Consider the following 17,693-nt stretch of genomic DNA (forward strand, 5'->3'; position numbering starts at 1 on the left):
AATTGTTGAGAGCAATAATTGATTTGATGCGTACAGGAATTCAAATAATGTTCTCATTAATTCAATTGATGAGCACATCGATGTGGTGGAATTATTGCTCGAAAAATTTAATTTGGAGCCTTTTATGACCTCTTTAATTCAGTTGAAGATATCATTAATTATTTATAGCGATTTTGTATAAGGGATTAATGCATGCATCAATTAGAGGGCAACAATCTAATTAAAGAGATCATTAATTCAGCTGTGGATATGTTGAATTGAAGATATATCTAATGATATAGTTGCTCTCTCTAAAAGAATTATTGCGCGCATCAATTGAATTAACGATAGCATAATGTTAAGAGATCAATACTTCAATTACTGCACGCATTAATTGAATCGATGCGCTACAATTCAATTAAAGAGCAATAATTCTTATATTGCGAACATTAATTAATTGAATTAATAATAATAATATTTATTATATAGCGCCCTATATGACTATAAATAACCACTCTAAAGCGCTGCACACAATAAAAATGATACAGCATGTTATAAAAGTAGTAAAAGGAAATTATAATAGCATTAAGACAGATAATATCAAAACAATGCTAGAAAACCATCAATAATGTGAAGTAAAATTACTAAAATCTAAAACATGATATGCATGAAAAAAGTTTCACGCCGTACAATCAAAAGATATAAAATAAAATAGTTGAAATGAATATACAATTATACCCTTGAAAAAGTCATGTTAAAATGATGGTAAAGAGACCATAAAGATTTAATCACCTATAATACTAATAATATGCAAGTCTAAAAAGATGCGTTTTTAAATGTTTTTTAAAAGTGTTCAAATTCTGACAACGGCGGAGGGTATCAGGCAGAGAGTTCCAGAGTGTAGCTGCTGCCACATCCAAGCGCTTGTTTCCATATGTGGAGGTTCGACATCTAGGTCTAACTAATTACCATATACTCTCTTGTTGATATCAATTCGTTTGAAGAGAGCATCAATTCAACTATATCGCGCATCAATTCAGCAGAATGATTAATGCCATAAATAATTCAATTAATGCGCGCAAGAATTCAGAATTGAAGACATTAGATTATATTTTTCTGTATATTTACTTTCAAGTATTATTGACCTGAACGTTATTTAAAAGTAACAGCTGAAAATCACCTGACCTTGACATGTCTCCATATTTGGTAATGATTTCCATATTTGGACGATGGTATAAACGGAAAATAGTCCAAGAAAGACAACCTCTAAACTCGTAAAATAAGCCACCGTATAATATAGGTATGCGTTCTCCATTATTCTAAATTCAAATAAAATGAATAAAATACACCAGAAAACATTTTGCCTACAAATTACAATTTCAACAATGCATAGGTTGCGAAGTTCGTGGAATGTACATATTCACACGCGGACAGACGGGCACTAAAAACTGGATCTATTTAACTAGATTGAAACAGAATGTAACTTCACAACTGCAAATGACAAGCTATTAAGCATAATACATCCACGAATGTAAATATATACTTCCAATAAAGTCTTTGCAAGCGACACGTGTTCTTTGGGAGTAACATCACTGCTGGAGATTTACATTGTAATTCCTTTAAAGTTGCACTGTTGAAACAATTGGAATGTTTTTCAATAATTAAATCATGCTATACTTATTTTACAAGTACTATATCTGGGTACATATGTAATGCTAAAGTTAGTAGGCGGTTTTTCTGGGGGAGGGAGTGTCTGACACCACGTAGCACTAAAATATTCAGTATAAGTACCAAGCTCGGGTGTCGACTAAGTAATATCTGTGGAACAGCGACAAAGATACCATGAGTACCCTACATAAATTAATATAGAGAATGTTCCCTGGTCTAATGCTACATGTAGGCCTTCCTCTTCATACCCTCAAAATTACCGCAGTGGTGGGTCTAGGATATTGCAAAAGAAACAACTTATATTACAAAAATACGTGAAAAGAGTTTTAAAAGCAGTTATCTGTAATTATTTAATTTGGAAAATCAACATTGGGGGTGGGGGTGTGGGTAGGAAAACTTCCTTGGCTCTGTATCCCGAAAATTCTGTGTTTAATCAAGCACTACAATTTAGAAACACTCATCAAAATTTTCGTGGGAGTGAAGGCCACTTTAGCTTTAACAAAACTGGATAAATTTAGAAAGGGGGGGGGGGGGGGGGGGCGGCGGTCGGCAGTTTTGCGTGGCTGTGTATACCGGTATTGAGAAAGGATGTTCATCAAAATTTTCATTGAAACAGCAGTTAGAAACTCCAAGTACAATCAACACATATTTCATCAGATGCTTCTTATGATATTGAATGCTATGAAATGGTTAAAATCTGCTGTTTCAGCATCAAATGTAGGGCAATATACTGAGCTTGGAATAACACTTGCATAAACTGAGAGCAAATGAAAAATGTGTATCAAATATCTCAATTTTGCCCTTCAGCATCCACATGAGCCAATTTGAATAAATTTTAATGGAAAACACAGCTGAAATGAAACCACTCATATCCATCTTAACATTACCAGCACAAACTGGTGTTCCATCTATTGAACATCAAACCTGCAACTTGCATGAATTTGAATTCATTTTCTTTTATTAGAAAAACACCATAATTTTCTTTCTCACTACACTTTGAAAGAGTTGATCAAATCAGCACAGAATGATTTAATCATGAAAGAAATGACATGTAATAAGTACAGGTCAAAAAGACATAATGTATGCAATTTTGGAGACACCCCCCCCCCCCCCCCCCCCCCCCCAATTTTCAAAATATTATTTCAATAATTAACACGAAAGACACTGGTGGATTAGAACTCTGTCATATACAGGCAAATCGATCGATACAATTGATTTCACAAAATATTGGAACCGCAGCTAGTGTCATAAAATGTACAAGTCTTGATGCAGTGAGCTTCCTTAAGGAAAACTTGGGAGCACCAACTTGCCCAATAAATCCCTGTTTTCCTGACTGAAAACACACAGTTACATTCGGGAACTTTATGTCTGTCCAGATTAAAAAGATGCCAACAAATTTGTGATTTTATTATTTTATTCCTCTTTGAGATATCATGACATGAGACAATACTGAGAAATTCTGGCCTTCTTGTATCACCTGAGCCCTATGCTGTTTACCAATATTACTCCTTTAATCTATGATACATATTATACTGGACATGCAAAATACATACAAAAATGATGATTTTTTTCCCATATCAATCTTTAAAGATAATATTTTCTTTGCCCCCATACCCCATCCCCTTCTCATACTTTCACAAACCACAAGAAAATTTTAATTTTCAAGATATCCTCAACCATTTACATGTATCATCATATAAATAGCACCAATATAAATATGTCAATAAATAAAATGATTTCTAAAATTTATACTTCATACACATGTAGTACTTCAGATTGCATGTGTGAGACAGTGAACAAGAGTTACGGATCTCTTTACCCTATCTTACACCACGAAATAAATTAATTCATTCTTTTAAAAATATTCACAAAAAACACACACAGCCTTCTATTACTATAAAAAAGTATAAACATGGTTATAAAAGACAGCATTTAAAATTGCTTGCATATAAAATGGGCAAAATACTGCAAATGGCCCAAAAATTCTTCAAAAAATGACATGTGAAATAAATAATGATATTTGCAGATATTAAAGAAAATATCAAGTACTCATTTTGTAGTGGCCTTTGGAATTTTCGATTCCACTTTGGGCTTAGTGGATTTATTCTTTGTTGGGATTAACTTTCGTGGCAGTTTGGACAGTATCTTCTTGTCCTCCTTGTGTTTGTTTGCACTTTTTTCATTGGTCAAATTTGAGTTTGCACTGTCCAATCCCAGAGTCTGTTTCTTCTCAACATCCTCAGTTCCCCTTTTCCTGAAAAGATGGAACCTTCCTGGATTTGGATTTGCCTTTGGCTGAGCTTTTGATTTGTTTTGCGGTGCCTTGGCAGGAGGAGGAACTTTCTTGGCCAATCCATCTTCTGCCTTTTGGTTGATATTTTTGGGAGATCCTGTAGGTATTAGTTTTGCTATACCATTCTCTTTAACAGGTTTTTGTTTTTCAGTAGGTTCCTCAATTGTTGTCTTTGTTTTTGTGGCTCCATTATGTCCATCTTTATTTTTGACATCTGTACTGCTGTCACCCACCTTATCCATTTCTTTGACCTCTTCTTCCTTGTTGACCTTTACTTGTATTTTGTTCTGTAGGCCATCGGGAGAGGGTGACATGTCATGTAAGAAATCAAAGGCTGCCACAGCCTCCTGCTCTCTTTCTCCGAAATGTGAAAAATACTGAGAAAGATCAACAGCTGGTCTGGATACTTGGGTACACCTCACAGCTCCGTGGCCTTTTTCTATTTACAGTGAAAAAGAAAAAAAAAACCACATTGACACTTTATGTGTTTAAGAGCACTCTACAAAACACTGCTTAACTTCATTCTATACATTTGAATGATGTTAAAATTTAGTGTGGTTCATACTGTTTCAAGTTATTGGTGAAAAAATATTTACCTCCACGTCCAATAAGCCTTGAACACATGACATGATCCACTCCAATATTATCATCCAAGCTCTCCATGCTCTCCCCACTCAAATGAACCATGGCATCGAGACTAGATGATCCAACCTACAAATCAGCAATGAATTTCATGTAATGTGTTTGTATCATACTTATATTTCCAGCAAATCAAGATTCAGTTTCATGTCATACAGGTCACAAGATAAGTGAATACCTTTGACTTCTTGCTTTCCACACCCCGGGTTGGTTTTTCCATCATCTTGATAGGAATCTTCTCCTCTGTGATCCTCTCCTCTGAAATTCTTTCCTCCCCATTCCCTGTGCTGGTGACGGGGTTGATGTCGTCCTCCATGATGGATTCACACAGAGATTTGAAATCATACTTTCCATTTGGATTGGAGGGTGGTATATTCCCATAGTATTCAAACTCATCATTACATGATGTGTCATCCATGTAGTCGTTTACCCAGTCTGCACATGCTCCAGTCTCTGAGAAAGGAGATCCACCCATGATAATTTCTCCTCCACATGGAGTAAGGTAGAACTCGTCTTCCACCCATTGGTAGCCATCATTATCTCGGAAATTCTCTGCTGTTGTGGGGAAAAGCTGGACTTGATCCTCGTTTGATTCTGTGTCTGAATCATGACTATTTAAACTCGTCAGACTTCTATGTAAGGCATTAACGGTTTTTGAAAGACTAGCAAGTTGACGTGATATCTCGTCAAATTCCTGAGTGTTCTTAGCACTGATGCAGCCCTGGCAGTTCTTCTTGTCATTGGTTTCTTTACAGGTGTGTTGTGGAGCTTGTTCTGTTTTACAATGTTCCTGATCACCATCATTACTTCCATTGAACAGGCTTCCCTTTGAGCCCACCATACACAAGCTGTAATAGTCACTGCGAAATTTGGAATCCACTTCTGGACAGGAGCTATCACTGGACGGTGTTCCCTGTCTGACAAACCTCTGTTCAATAACCATGTTTTCACTGTACTGGGCAGCAGATAGTTTCTGCTGCTTGTCAGTACCCAGGTTAGGTATCTGAGAAAGGTCTGTGTATGGGGACATCTGACTCAAAATTTGTTGATATCTCTGTTCCTTCTTCTGTTTGTTGGCCAAGATTTGAGTGTAGCTGAGACTGTGAAGGTCATCTTCTGATTCACTTTCCATAGAAAGCTAAAATTAGACATGTTGGATTAATCAATGTTCAAAAGGAATACATGCATACCAAAAAATGAATTGTTTTAGGACATTGCTTTTGCAGAAAGTATTTAAAATAAAAAATTCTTACCTGATGATAAATATGGGCCTTGATTATTTCTTGCACTTGTCCAATGACCTTAACCTCATCTATCACCATCTTGTGTCCATGTCTGATCAAAGGTAAAGTGGCTTTAACTGAGCATTTCACATTCTTTTTCTTCCGCAGATCATTTAGAGAAGTTGAACGTTCTAAGGAGAGATTACCTCCCTTACCACAGTTCAGAATTTGCTCTAATTCATTGTCATCAGAAGAGCCACCACATCTGTGTAAATCTGAATCTGAAAAAGCTCTTGAAAGACCTTGAAGAGAGGACCACATGGTTTTATGTTTTCTTACTTTAAACATGTGTAAATGTTCAAGATGTTTGACAAGAGGTTGATGATATCTTGAGCTACAGTCTAATCGATTCACACTTGAAGCTGTCGACATTTCACACTCGTCTTTCTCTTCAGGAATATCAGACAGGAAATTTTCTTCACTTAAATGAAGAGGTTGAAAACTTGGTGGGGTTTCAGGTATGACTGGCTTGAGCACAAGCTTAGAAGGGGGAGCATAAGGTTCAAAACTGGTCTCCGAAACGAAGGTCTTGGCAGTTGGTGTAGGATGAACCTCTGCCATCACTTCCACCTTATGATCTTTCTGTTTTTCTTTCTCTTGTTCAGATTGAGTATTGTTAAATAAAGCACTGTCATCCCCAAGAGAATGTCTCTTCAGGTTAACTTCTGGATGAGAACACTTAGAACTGAGTGTGCTATCCACTGATGGGGATTTCCTAAGGGGAAAGCGAAAACTTTTACAATCATTAGATTTCTGAGACTCTGCCTCAAAAAGTAACTTCATGGCTTTAACTCGTCCAAGTGAGCCATAAGCTGGAGACTGGGGGGAAGGGGTATCAGAGAAGTGAGGAGATGAAACACTAGAAGAGGAGGTCACTGCTTCACTTCCACTGGCATGACCAATCATTGAGTCTCCCTCACTCCCCGTGCTGGACTTGTGGGATTTATTGCTCTCTGCTGGTGTCACAGGACTGGTATCCTTAACAACCATCTTATTTCTATCTATAGAGTCTACATTCACCTGTGCACCATCATTGTACTTCTCCTGGAGTTCTGGTTGGATATCACTAGACATTGTGGAGTATCCGTCATCCTTACTCCCCGATCTCTCCACTCGGTCACTCTTGTTGCTCTCAAAGCTGGAGTCGGACGAGGCCACATACTTAGGATTGAGTTTGCAGATCTCTGGAGTATTTATAATGTGATGTTGTTGTAGTGATTCGGTAGAGTTAGAAAAGTCTGTTTTAAATTCATGTGGTTTCGGAATATTTATCTTTTCCTTTGATAATGTCGGGACCAGTGTTGGTTTATTCTGTCTGAATCCTGGAGACTGTAGACCCATTCTTATTCCTGGTGATTTTTTCCCAGTACTTGGTTTCTTGGGAACTGGGGGTGGAGGCCCTTTTCTAGTAAGAGAGTTGGTATTCAAACTTTCATTGCTCTCTGATGGATGATATGCACTGATCACTTCTGATTTCTGTAACATTTCTGTAGAAACAGAGTTGGCTTTTGGCAGTTTTGGCACATCTGTGGCAACAGGAGTAAGTTCTTGAGATGATTTCAATGATTGTTTATCTGAGACAGATGAGGAATGATATGAGGATCGATTTGATGACGAACTACTTTTTCGTTTTGGTTTGTGATGTGGTCTGTTTTTACGCTCCATTTTTGGAGACCAAGTTTCATCACTGTCCGTACTACTAAGACTAGATGAACTGTATCCGTGATACATGAATTGTTTTTCTTTGGGTGTGAGGACAAGTGAATTAGGTCTCTGAGTTTGATATTTGCGTTTGTTTGGGTGTTGCATAGATCTCCTGCGGCTCATGAGTGGACTTTTGGCTGGAACACAGTTCAGAGTATCTTTCACAATATCAGGCTTGCTTCCTAAACTGGAAGACTTTTCTTTCCTAATCTGTATCTCTTTTGAAACACTCTTTGAATCCTCATGTGATGTTTTAGTCACAAAAGTTGGAGAGTCAAAGAATGCAAAAGTTTCAGCAGTAAATTCTTCATCCAGCAGTGTATCTGTGTCCTCTTCCTCCAGAAGTTCATTCAGTGACACAGTGGATGTAGTACTGAAATCGGCTGACACTGGACGGTTGAAGTCACTGTCTTCATCACTGTATTCATAGAAATACTGAGCCTTAGGGAGCAGGGGAACACTGGGAGGGTTCCCTAGATTCTCCTTAATGGCATCCATCCTTTTGTCTGTACTGGTCTTGGAAATCTCTGACTTGTCTAACTGTCCAGAACAAACTTGATGTGCTGATGATGAATTTGATTTTATTGCATTGGATAAGTTAGAAGTCTTTGAGTGTGTCACTACTTCTGTGGATGAAGTTTTTCGAATGAAACTCGACTCTTTCATACTTCTCTCTTGCTTAGTGAATGGTCTCAATATCGCCTTTGTTGTTTGAGGTAGAGATGGTTGAGATTTCGAAGTGTGTTTGATTGGAATACTTGTTTTGTTCTGGGCTGATTTTCCTGAGGATAAACTTGATTGTACTTTGACAGATCTGGTAGACAGTGTTTGTTTGTTCACTTTGTTAATACTATCAGGTTGAGACACACTCTTCTTGGAATTCACATCCAGCTGATTGACTGAAATAGACATCACTTGAGAATTATTAACATCTGTAATACTCCTGGATTGCACTGGTTGAGAAATTCTTGTTTTTGGCAGAGCACTCGTAGAATTGGTTCTAACTGGTTTAACTGGACCTTGTAGAGATGACACAGACGAACTTCTCTTTGTTCTGACCCGCTCAGCAATACTGATGTGCTTGACCTTAGGGCTTGAGGGTGTGGCAGGGAACTCAGTTTCTATTTTTGTGTGAGGCCCAACACCCTCACTATGGGAAGATGGCACACAGCTTGAGGTAGATACAGATCTTGGTCGCTGCTCTTCAGCTGGCTGTAAATATAAACAATTCTGATGGAATTCTGATAATATTACAGTAAAACAACATCTTATGAATCTTTTTAGCATAAATGCTAAAAAACAAACTGTAGTTTAAAACAAGGACTTTGAGATACTGTGGTTTTGTAAATTTTCAAGGAGCATCAAATTTCGTGGATTTGTCATATATGCAGTTTCAGTGACAACTTGGTAAAATCTTCCTCTTCTTTGTAAAAATTCTACTTAAACTACAAACATTGGTGTTCATCAAAACAGATGACACCATAGTAGGTTATCTCTAAATGGAGATTATTTCATACTTTTTAATACTAGTGTTTGAATTTTTCATTCTCTACCATTTAAATGATACATACAAAATCTGATGTGATGCTTTGAAGAGACTCTGTGCTATCAGGAATGAAGTGCTGAAGACATTTCTGTGCCACTGTATTTTGCAAAATATATTGTGACATTGGTGACAGGTGCTGAAAGAGTAAACAAAAGTGTCACTCACATGTGCTACTCTACAAGTCTTGATAAAAACACACCCTGGTAGCTTTGAAAAAGAATGACCAAAAAAAAAAATAAAAAAAAAATGAAAAATAAATAAATTAAAATAAATAGAGAAAATAGAAAAGAAGATAACTTTATTAAAAGATTTATTCATGAATCTCCTAAATGAAAAATAATTTGAAAAACTTTCCAAGTTGTACAGAAAACAACCTATGTAATCTATTTCAGTGAATATTCTTTTATTTACTTCTGTGCAATCTGATACAAAATTTGTCTACCAGAGCATGTTGGATTAACAAGGTTTTATTGTACTTCATGTGTGTCTAACTTCTAAAAAAAATGGTTTTAATTCCAATAACATCTTAGATTAGATACATCTCCGATAGCTGTTAAGTGAAATAATATCATTAGCAAAGCATAACACAGCATCTGACAGTGTAAGCAAAACAGCAATCTAGTGCAGTACGGCTTTTATTAGAATTGGATAGAGCTTACCATAGTTTGAGTGAGCGAGATGGCAGATGAAATTTGAGCAGGAAGACTTGTAACACTGTTGGAACAGCTCTGTTGATCACAAAGAGTGGAGGATGACATGCTTTGACTGGTCGACTGAAATCAAACACAGCAAAATCATGCACAAGGAGCACCAGGAATGACTGGACACATGACAAATGTACAAATATCTTTTGGGGGTGGACAACAAAACTGATTTCAGAATGCGGGTTTGGGTGGAAAACTAAAGCAATCTCCCATTGTTGCGTAATTTATTTGGTTCAATAGCAAGCAAACATGCATTTTAATACCTTGATGAGGGCCTGTGATGAATACTGACTCTTCTGTTGAAACATATGGTTGAGCTCCATGTTCTGATGTTCTAATTCATTCACCTTTTTCTGTAGTTTTACACATTCCTCTCTCAAGGTCTGTCAACAAAAAAATTGTCTTGAGCAAGCAATATTACCTTAAAAAAAATTCTTGAATCTTAAAAAAACCAAAATTATCCATATAGCTTTAATTCTAAATATCTAATGAATATCATACTCCTCAAAGTTTGTGACCTCTCAGAGTTTAGGGTTTTTATCTTATCTATTTCCCTTAACATGCACTCTGCATGTGCAACTGCCTCCTTCTTAAAAGACATGGGATTTAACTAGCATTTCCTGTTTCCTTTATTTTACGATAAGTTAAGACTCCAGAATACTTCAGGATACCACGGTGATATTACCTTCTGAGCCAATAAGGCCTGGACCACTTGGTTAGCGATTTCATCCAGACATTTCTCATACTGCTGTCTCTGCTGTTCATTCTCCAGAACCAAGGAGGAATTTTCAGCCTCCAACATTTTTAGCCTCTCCAACAGAAGTTTGGATCGCTCATCTGTTTTACCGTCCATCTGTAGTTCACAAAGGAAAGAAATGAAGGGAAAAAAAAGAAGAAAGACTGCAAACTTTACATGTACAAATTTGAGCTTTAAGAAAAATTTCTCACAGTGAATTAACTGAAAAGACTATTAAATAACAAATTTCCTCCCTTATCAAGTGAAAAAATCCAAACATATTATTTAGAAATGTAACTGAATGCGCCTAAAGGTTTTCCTGTTCTTACCGTTCAAGTAGGTCTATCTTAAACGAAATCTACTTTAAATACGATTCTGCAAGATATATGCATGTATGTATTACCTGAACTAAAAATTTAAAGGCATGCCAGAATTTCACGTTTACCCCCAGTCAAATTTTAATCAAGCACTTGATGCTGAAAAGCCTGCCAAAGTGCTTTATATTGGAAATGATTAGGTCTGATCTTTTCACTTTTATGCTGACATTTTTGGAGAAATGGCATGTAATTCAGAAGGACATTAAGGAGTCTTTGATTTTCTTCAGAGAAAACCATTAAGCAAAAGTATGAATTCTCTAAAACCACATGATCACAAGTTGCAAAGTCATGACTCCTGAGGCCCAAGTAATAGAGTGCTTTTATAATAAAAATTTACAAACACAGGTGACAAACACTATATACTAGGAATACAGTGTATTACAAAGTTTTAAGCAGGTGTGAAATATCTCACCTGGGTCTCGAATCTCTTGACATCATTCAGAAGCATCATGTTTTCCCTTTCTAGGTTACTGATGTAACTTCTATATTTCTGGAGGTTGCTCTGGTGAAATAAATCAAGATACCAAAGATAAGATTACCATTCCCAGTCTTAAAATGATATCACATCTCTCGCACCTGTGTTCCAAGTATGACACATACCTCATATGTGATGGAGAGACTCGACTTCTCCTGCTTCAGCTGCTCTATCTTGGTTTTGTACTGCATCATGCTTTTGACCATTTCCTCCATTCTGAAACAAAAAAAAAACCAGACATCAGCATTGAAGACAGCTATTCATAATAAAGTGAGATCATTGACTATTGGGAGAGAGAAAATTTCCTTGTTGGGAAATACTCCTGAAGTAAACGCCCTCTTCCCCATCCTCTTTTACTTTTTCACATAGTTATGTGTCTAACAACTGGCAGCCTGATATCTAAAGACCTCAGTGAACAAAGATTAAAAAAAAACCCTCAGAATTTATATAAATTCCCAGCATTGCTTAACAATTTATATCCTTTGAATGTCACTAGTAAATGTCCAATCCTCTATACAATAATGAATAAACAATGGTAAAGCTTGTGAGTAGATCTTGACACAAACACATATATGTACAAGACTGATAGCTGTACCAAACCTTTCTGAGAGTACTCCTACACACTTATAAATCAAAAACGAAGGTGCAGATATATATCAGGCAGCCATTAAACTGTTTGCACATGTCTACAAGATGAATAGATTCAGTATTTTAAATTTCCAAACAGATTACAACTCTTAGTTCCAGTTCGGTTATCAACCAATCTATAATTTATTCTTCAATTTCTGGTGGTCAAGCATTCGAGCCTCATTGTAAGCAATGAAAACAAGATTATATCAAACTGAAAAGTAATATATGCCAAACGATGAAGTAATATCAGGGACGCCAGAACAATTAGAAGAGAGCACACCTGTGAAATTATAATCCGTATAATATCTGTTATCAAAAAGTCTCACAAGTTTCTTATTTGGTTAACAATATTTGTTGACACAAAAGACTTCATTGATACCTGAGAGTGCAAATCCCTCGATCCTCAAACAATGTCATAAATTTCCATTCACAACTTGCGTTTTTTCTGATGGTACACTCCACAACCACAGTATCTACTTTCCACGGAAGATAAGTACAGGTGTCACATAGAATAAAGTCAATTAACACATGTCACCAGCCCCCTACCAAGCGCTGTAATACATAAAATGTTTTTCAAAATTGTCCTGTTGACAATCAGTCACCTACACAGGCAAAATACTCCGACTGACAGGCTTTGACATTGAATTTACGAACAGGTCACATTTCAAAACAGCACAGCAAAGTTTTCAACATGAGAGAAATTTAGAAAACAGCCGAGTGAAGTTTTGACATGATCAGTTCCCTCTCTGTTGCGTGTCTACTCTCCATGAGGTTTATATATACCCAACATTTACAGAAGTGTAATCGGGGAACCTCGACTGAATCCTCCCCTCACTATTTGCCTTTTTACAGCGTGAAGTCGCGATAGAAATACACTTTTCTTTACAGAATTTATTGATAAAACATTTTATGATTTTCCCACTTGAACCTGCGATAAATCTTCTATTGAAAGACTGATTGATTCGGTATACAGAGCTAACTACATGATATCAGACGAGCAGATAAGACACTGATCCCTCCACGATGCAACCCAAACTGACTCATTTCAATAAAACTGTGCAATATGCTTGTGTTTGTTCCAAATTCATGCTCTTTCAATTACATTTCCAACTGCTTTAATCAAAAATAGATATGCAGCAGAAAACATTTGATTCAAAAGCTTCATGTCAACATTAATCAAACTCGATAATTATGATGAAAGAGAAGGTTTTACCTCTTGTTTAAGATCTGTGACATGCCTTCAACCTTCACATCCATCACAAATTATAAATCATGCGACACATATCTCCCAATGCTTACAAGGTGTGAAACACTTCCAGGTGGCTGAAGGTCGAGCCACAAATTTATAGACTGAAATTAATGAGCAGAGTCTCCCGAATTAAAATCCATGTAGGTAAAAGAGACTAAAATTGAGACTGACACAGAATGAGAAAATATTGAAACTGGATATTCGTAAATCATAAGGTTTTCATTGTTGACAATTGTCAAGGTTATTCCACTTCAGGCATCGAAATGTTTTCTACCACGACACAGGCTTCAAACAAAACAGAATATAATGTATTGACTTTGTTCACTGGATTCTACTGAGAGATACCACTGAGATTAATGGAGTAGATTTGTTTACATCAAAATATTAACCCAACAATGACATCTGTGTACTGTGTCGATAAAGAAAGAGAGGAATTAAACCATTAAACTGAATATGTATTCAAACAATGGCATGCGGGACCTGATACATGCTACCTCTCCAGACAGACTGACTAGAAGTGGGCAAAGAACAAAGCATTTGGCACTGATTCCAACTTTTAAGTGTGTTCAGTTCAAACTATGTACTGGCCCTTGGGATAGGATCTATAGATATACTGCAGAAGATATTGTCCAGTGATTTGACATAGACATTGTAACACTGATTATGCAAGCTTGAATGTGCTGCACAAAACACATCTTATTACATTGAAATGCCTTGCCAAAATGTTGTTTACCTTGCTGATAAACTTGTAACGTTTACATGAAAGGGGTCAGTCTGTTCCTTAGGCTGCACATATCTTAAGTAGTCAAAAGATATACAAATATTATCACCAGGGAACAGCTCGTATTCCAAGCCTACCATAAAAAAGTCTCACTGACCAAGTCGTGAGCTATAAATAAGTGAAATCTGCCTGATCGAACAAACAGTAGATCATCCAGCAAGTATTTTGTATATACTCCACGCTGACTGATCATCAATGGAAACCAGATAATGGCCACAAACTTCCAGGGGGAAAAATACAAGTCCGACTCCTTGGAGCCGAGAAATTTTGACACAAACCATTTCTCCTCTATTCTCAAGAAGGGCAAGAAATCTATAGCTATGGTCATCATACAGATTTCTCTTACATTTATCAATCTATTCATCCAACGACCCTATCTTAAAATTAGATTTGCCTCTCAAGGACTTGGATATAATTTGTTGATTTTCTGTCATTATAGATCACACGCTACTGGCCAATCTGCTGACATTCCATATAATACACTTAATTTGGGATAATATGTTTTGCGTGCAAATAACGACAGTATCTCCCATAGTGCCACTGTAACGTTCTTTATTGAAATTTGTAAAGGCAATATAGTGCACATTGATCTACTGATAATTTCCACATTCTCTATCATGGTAGAGGATAAATCTGAGTAAATCTTAATTTGTACGTCAGCTACAACTCATCAGGAAACAGGAAATTAACAGTAAATGTTGTCTATGTGAACTGTGAACTCTTCCACCTGATGTAAGCTGATCTAGATAGACCATTTCTTGTCCATTACTGTCTGTGAAGTCTCATTCTGCAAGTTCCATTTCTTGATTCATCCAAGAAATTTAAACAATACATAGTACTCAGCTTTGAGCACTCCCTAATGGTAACAAGAGCCCTCTAAGGTACATACTTTTTAAACTCACCTTGTATAGCCCAAAGCAGAGCCTGACAGTTCTCAGTTGTCATTGCATTCAGCCTTTTTATGAGTACTGCTTACTTTTTGAACTCATCTTGTCGAGTCTTGAGTTGCCCCCCATGGTTTTCGCTCCCTGTGGTCATGGCTTTCAGCGTTTTATTATGAGCACTACTCACTTTTTGAACTCATCTTGTCGAGTCTTGAGTTGAGCTCCATGGTTTTCGCTCCCTGTGGTCATGGCTTTCAGTGTTTTATGAGTACTACTCACTTTTAGAACTCATCTTATCTTGTTGAGTCTAGGGTTGAGCCCCCTGGTTTTCGCTCCCTGTTGTCATTGCTTTCAGCATTTTATAAGTACTACTCACCTTTAGAACTCATCTTATCTTGCCGAGTCTGGGGTTGAGCCCCTTGGTTTTTGCTCCCTGTGGTCAGCTTTGTTACTTTCAGCTTTTTATGAGTACTACTCACTTTTTGAACTCGCCCTGTAGAGACTGGAGTCGAGTCTGACAGCTTTCACTCTCTGTGGTCATGTCCTTCAGCCTTTTTTCCGCTTCATGCCTTAACATTCTCTCCTGCTCCACCTCCTTCAATAAGGGAGCTTCCTTCTGAAAGCATAAAAAAAGACTTGAACCCGAGACCATTATGACCTTACAGATTTATCAATATGATATCTGAATCATTTTCTATTTTCCTGTGTAAATTTTTGCAATTATTTCGAGTAATGCAACACGCATTGTAAGCTATGTTTTATTAATGCATCAGAGATGCAACAAGCCAGAAAACTGATAGTATCGCTGTTTTACAAAACATCAGAACACCATCATCTTGTTTGTTGGAGGAGCTCTTCAGTGTGGTGTTTTTAGGGTCTAATTGTATTCAGCAGATGCTCTTACAAATAACTATCAACTGCGACTGCCAGACAAGTGCAGCAACATCAGCTGCTGAATTGACTAAGATTCAATATTCCCATGCACACTGCTATTGTTGTAACTTGGGATTGTTTGATGAGTATTGACTGGTTATGAAATAATGTTTACTTTTATACAATATACATTGATTTTTGTCCCTGGAATCTGGTGGAAAGTTGACCTGTGATCAGAGAAGGGAGATGAGATTACAACTAATTAATGATAGTGTGCACTGAAATCAAATCAAGTGCTCTGATATTTGTGCCATTAAATGGATTAATTAGCAATGAAAAGCATTTACTTTGAAAATAACTCACTGGGGAAAATTAAGCTTATTTCATTCAATTAGAAACATTTTGAGAATAGCAATGAATGATTTTCAAGGTCATATATATTTAGACAATACTGTTGACTATCTACAACATAATGAAGCAAGTAATTTACAAAAGGAACAGACGCATCAGATTTCTCCCACATTCCACACAAAAATTAAATAAGAGATTGAACATCACACCAGAGACTGTAGGTATTAACCTCATAAAATGACAATAACCATTCTCCGCTTTGTTTCCAGAGATTAGAGGCTATTTAACTCTGTCTTTGCCAGATGATGTACATTTTTGTAAGATGAGCATAAAATGTAACACAAACATTGCTGGATGAAGTTGTTGGATCATTAACAAACTTGGCCCATTCACACTCCACGAACAGGAGCCAAAGTTGATAATTGATCTTGCGGTACCACACACAGTAGCAGGGACAATGCTTGAACAGAACCTTGGGGTTGGAATTTCAGTAATCTTAGGAAGATCATCAAGTCACCAGTGCCTGCCCTCTGTAGCACAAGTATTGTACCTCCTATCTCTCTTCATCATAGAAAGCTGTCCCATGTTGAGACTTCCATTAAATGAACTCCCTTATTCTACAATGGTTCTATTATAACACCATTATGCTAATTGCAGAAACCAACACCTCTACTACTAATATTGCACTTTGTCTTTGATGACCCACAGAAAATACTTAATTTTACCCCCCAAAAGTTTTGACCACACACAGTAGCTAGTCACTGTAATAATCAATCATTGGTAGTTCTAGGCAATCAAAAAATCATTGAGAATGAATCTTGGTAAACCTGAGACCTTTTGAACTGCTTTCTAATTGGTGACGGGGAAAATAGATGGTAATTGCCTCCTAACCTTTATATGAACACTTGGCCTCTGTTTCCTTATTTGCTTTGTGGACTAAAAAAAATAAAATTATCAAACAAAGGGCCTTAATGTATTTTATCTCCGATAAAATAAATAGAAGTGAAAAATGATTCTGCCCCACTCAGCTGCAGTAGGGAGCTATAGTATGTCTCATTTATCTGATAACATCCAAAACCTAAAGCCCTATTGATGTAATGGAGCACAAATAAACAAAGACATGAGACAGATACTTTCACCAATTGCTCTGAACCATTAGAAAGCACTATCTCTTATGGATAAGGTACTTGAGAGGCCAAAGGAAATAGGACTTGAAGGCTAGGTAGTTGTTTGAACTAGTACTGGCAAACTGCAATGTTAGATTGTTGCTCCCGATAGCTTCCATGCATATGGTGCAGCATACAACACAAACCTATTGTAGGAAAATGATAATCTCTAGCATTTGATACTTGCAGTTAAACCAATGAGCCATCTGGAACTCAACAGTGCATTCTCTATGATTTAAATTTAAAAAATGCATGGGCGTCATCAGTCACAATGAGCTAGATATTTCCAAAGCATTCTAAATGTGTGCATACTCTACTATTTTTTCTCTATAATATGATATGCTTTGACAGAAAT

General features: G+C 36.8%; 1 protein-coding gene across 13 annotated transcripts in view; it reads right to left on the bottom strand.

Moving 5' to 3' along the window:
• Window positions 1-3,043: 3,043 nt before the first annotated feature.
• LOC125680525 (serine-rich adhesin for platelets-like) overlaps window positions 3,044-17,693 on the bottom strand; it is a 49,175-nt gene continuing 34,525 nt past the window's right edge. For 5 of the 13 annotated variants that reach the window (XM_056156937.1, XM_056156934.1, XM_056156939.1 and 2 more), the window contains 12 exons: window positions 15,428-15,564; window positions 14,017-14,079; window positions 11,530-11,620; window positions 11,342-11,431; window positions 10,502-10,669; window positions 10,080-10,199; window positions 9,772-9,885; window positions 9,138-9,248; window positions 5,833-8,778; window positions 4,758-5,717; window positions 4,537-4,651; window positions 3,044-4,379 (listed from right to left, as the gene is read on the bottom strand). In XM_056156937.1, the coding sequence (XP_056012912.1) occupies window positions 3,697-4,379; window positions 4,537-4,651; window positions 4,758-5,717; window positions 5,833-8,778; window positions 9,138-9,248; window positions 9,772-9,885; window positions 10,080-10,199; window positions 10,502-10,669; window positions 11,342-11,431; window positions 11,530-11,620; window positions 14,017-14,079; window positions 15,428-15,564 (5,598 nt within the window). In that variant the 3' untranslated portion in view covers window positions 3,044-3,696. Of the gene's footprint in view, window positions 4,380-4,536; window positions 4,652-4,757; window positions 5,718-5,832; window positions 8,779-9,137; window positions 9,249-9,771; window positions 9,886-10,079; window positions 10,200-10,501; window positions 10,670-11,341; window positions 11,432-11,529; window positions 11,621-12,413; window positions 13,072-13,247; window positions 13,788-14,016; window positions 14,080-15,427; window positions 15,565-17,693 lie in introns of those variants that run through there. The other 8 variants (XM_048920191.2, XM_048920190.2, XM_056156936.1 and 5 more) reach the window with 7 other exon arrangements.

Source organism: Ostrea edulis, chromosome 2 (assembly GCF_947568905.1).
Source record: "Ostrea edulis chromosome 2, xbOstEdul1.1, whole genome shotgun sequence".
Taxonomy (NCBI): Eukaryota; Metazoa; Mollusca; class Bivalvia; order Ostreida; family Ostreidae; genus Ostrea; species Ostrea edulis.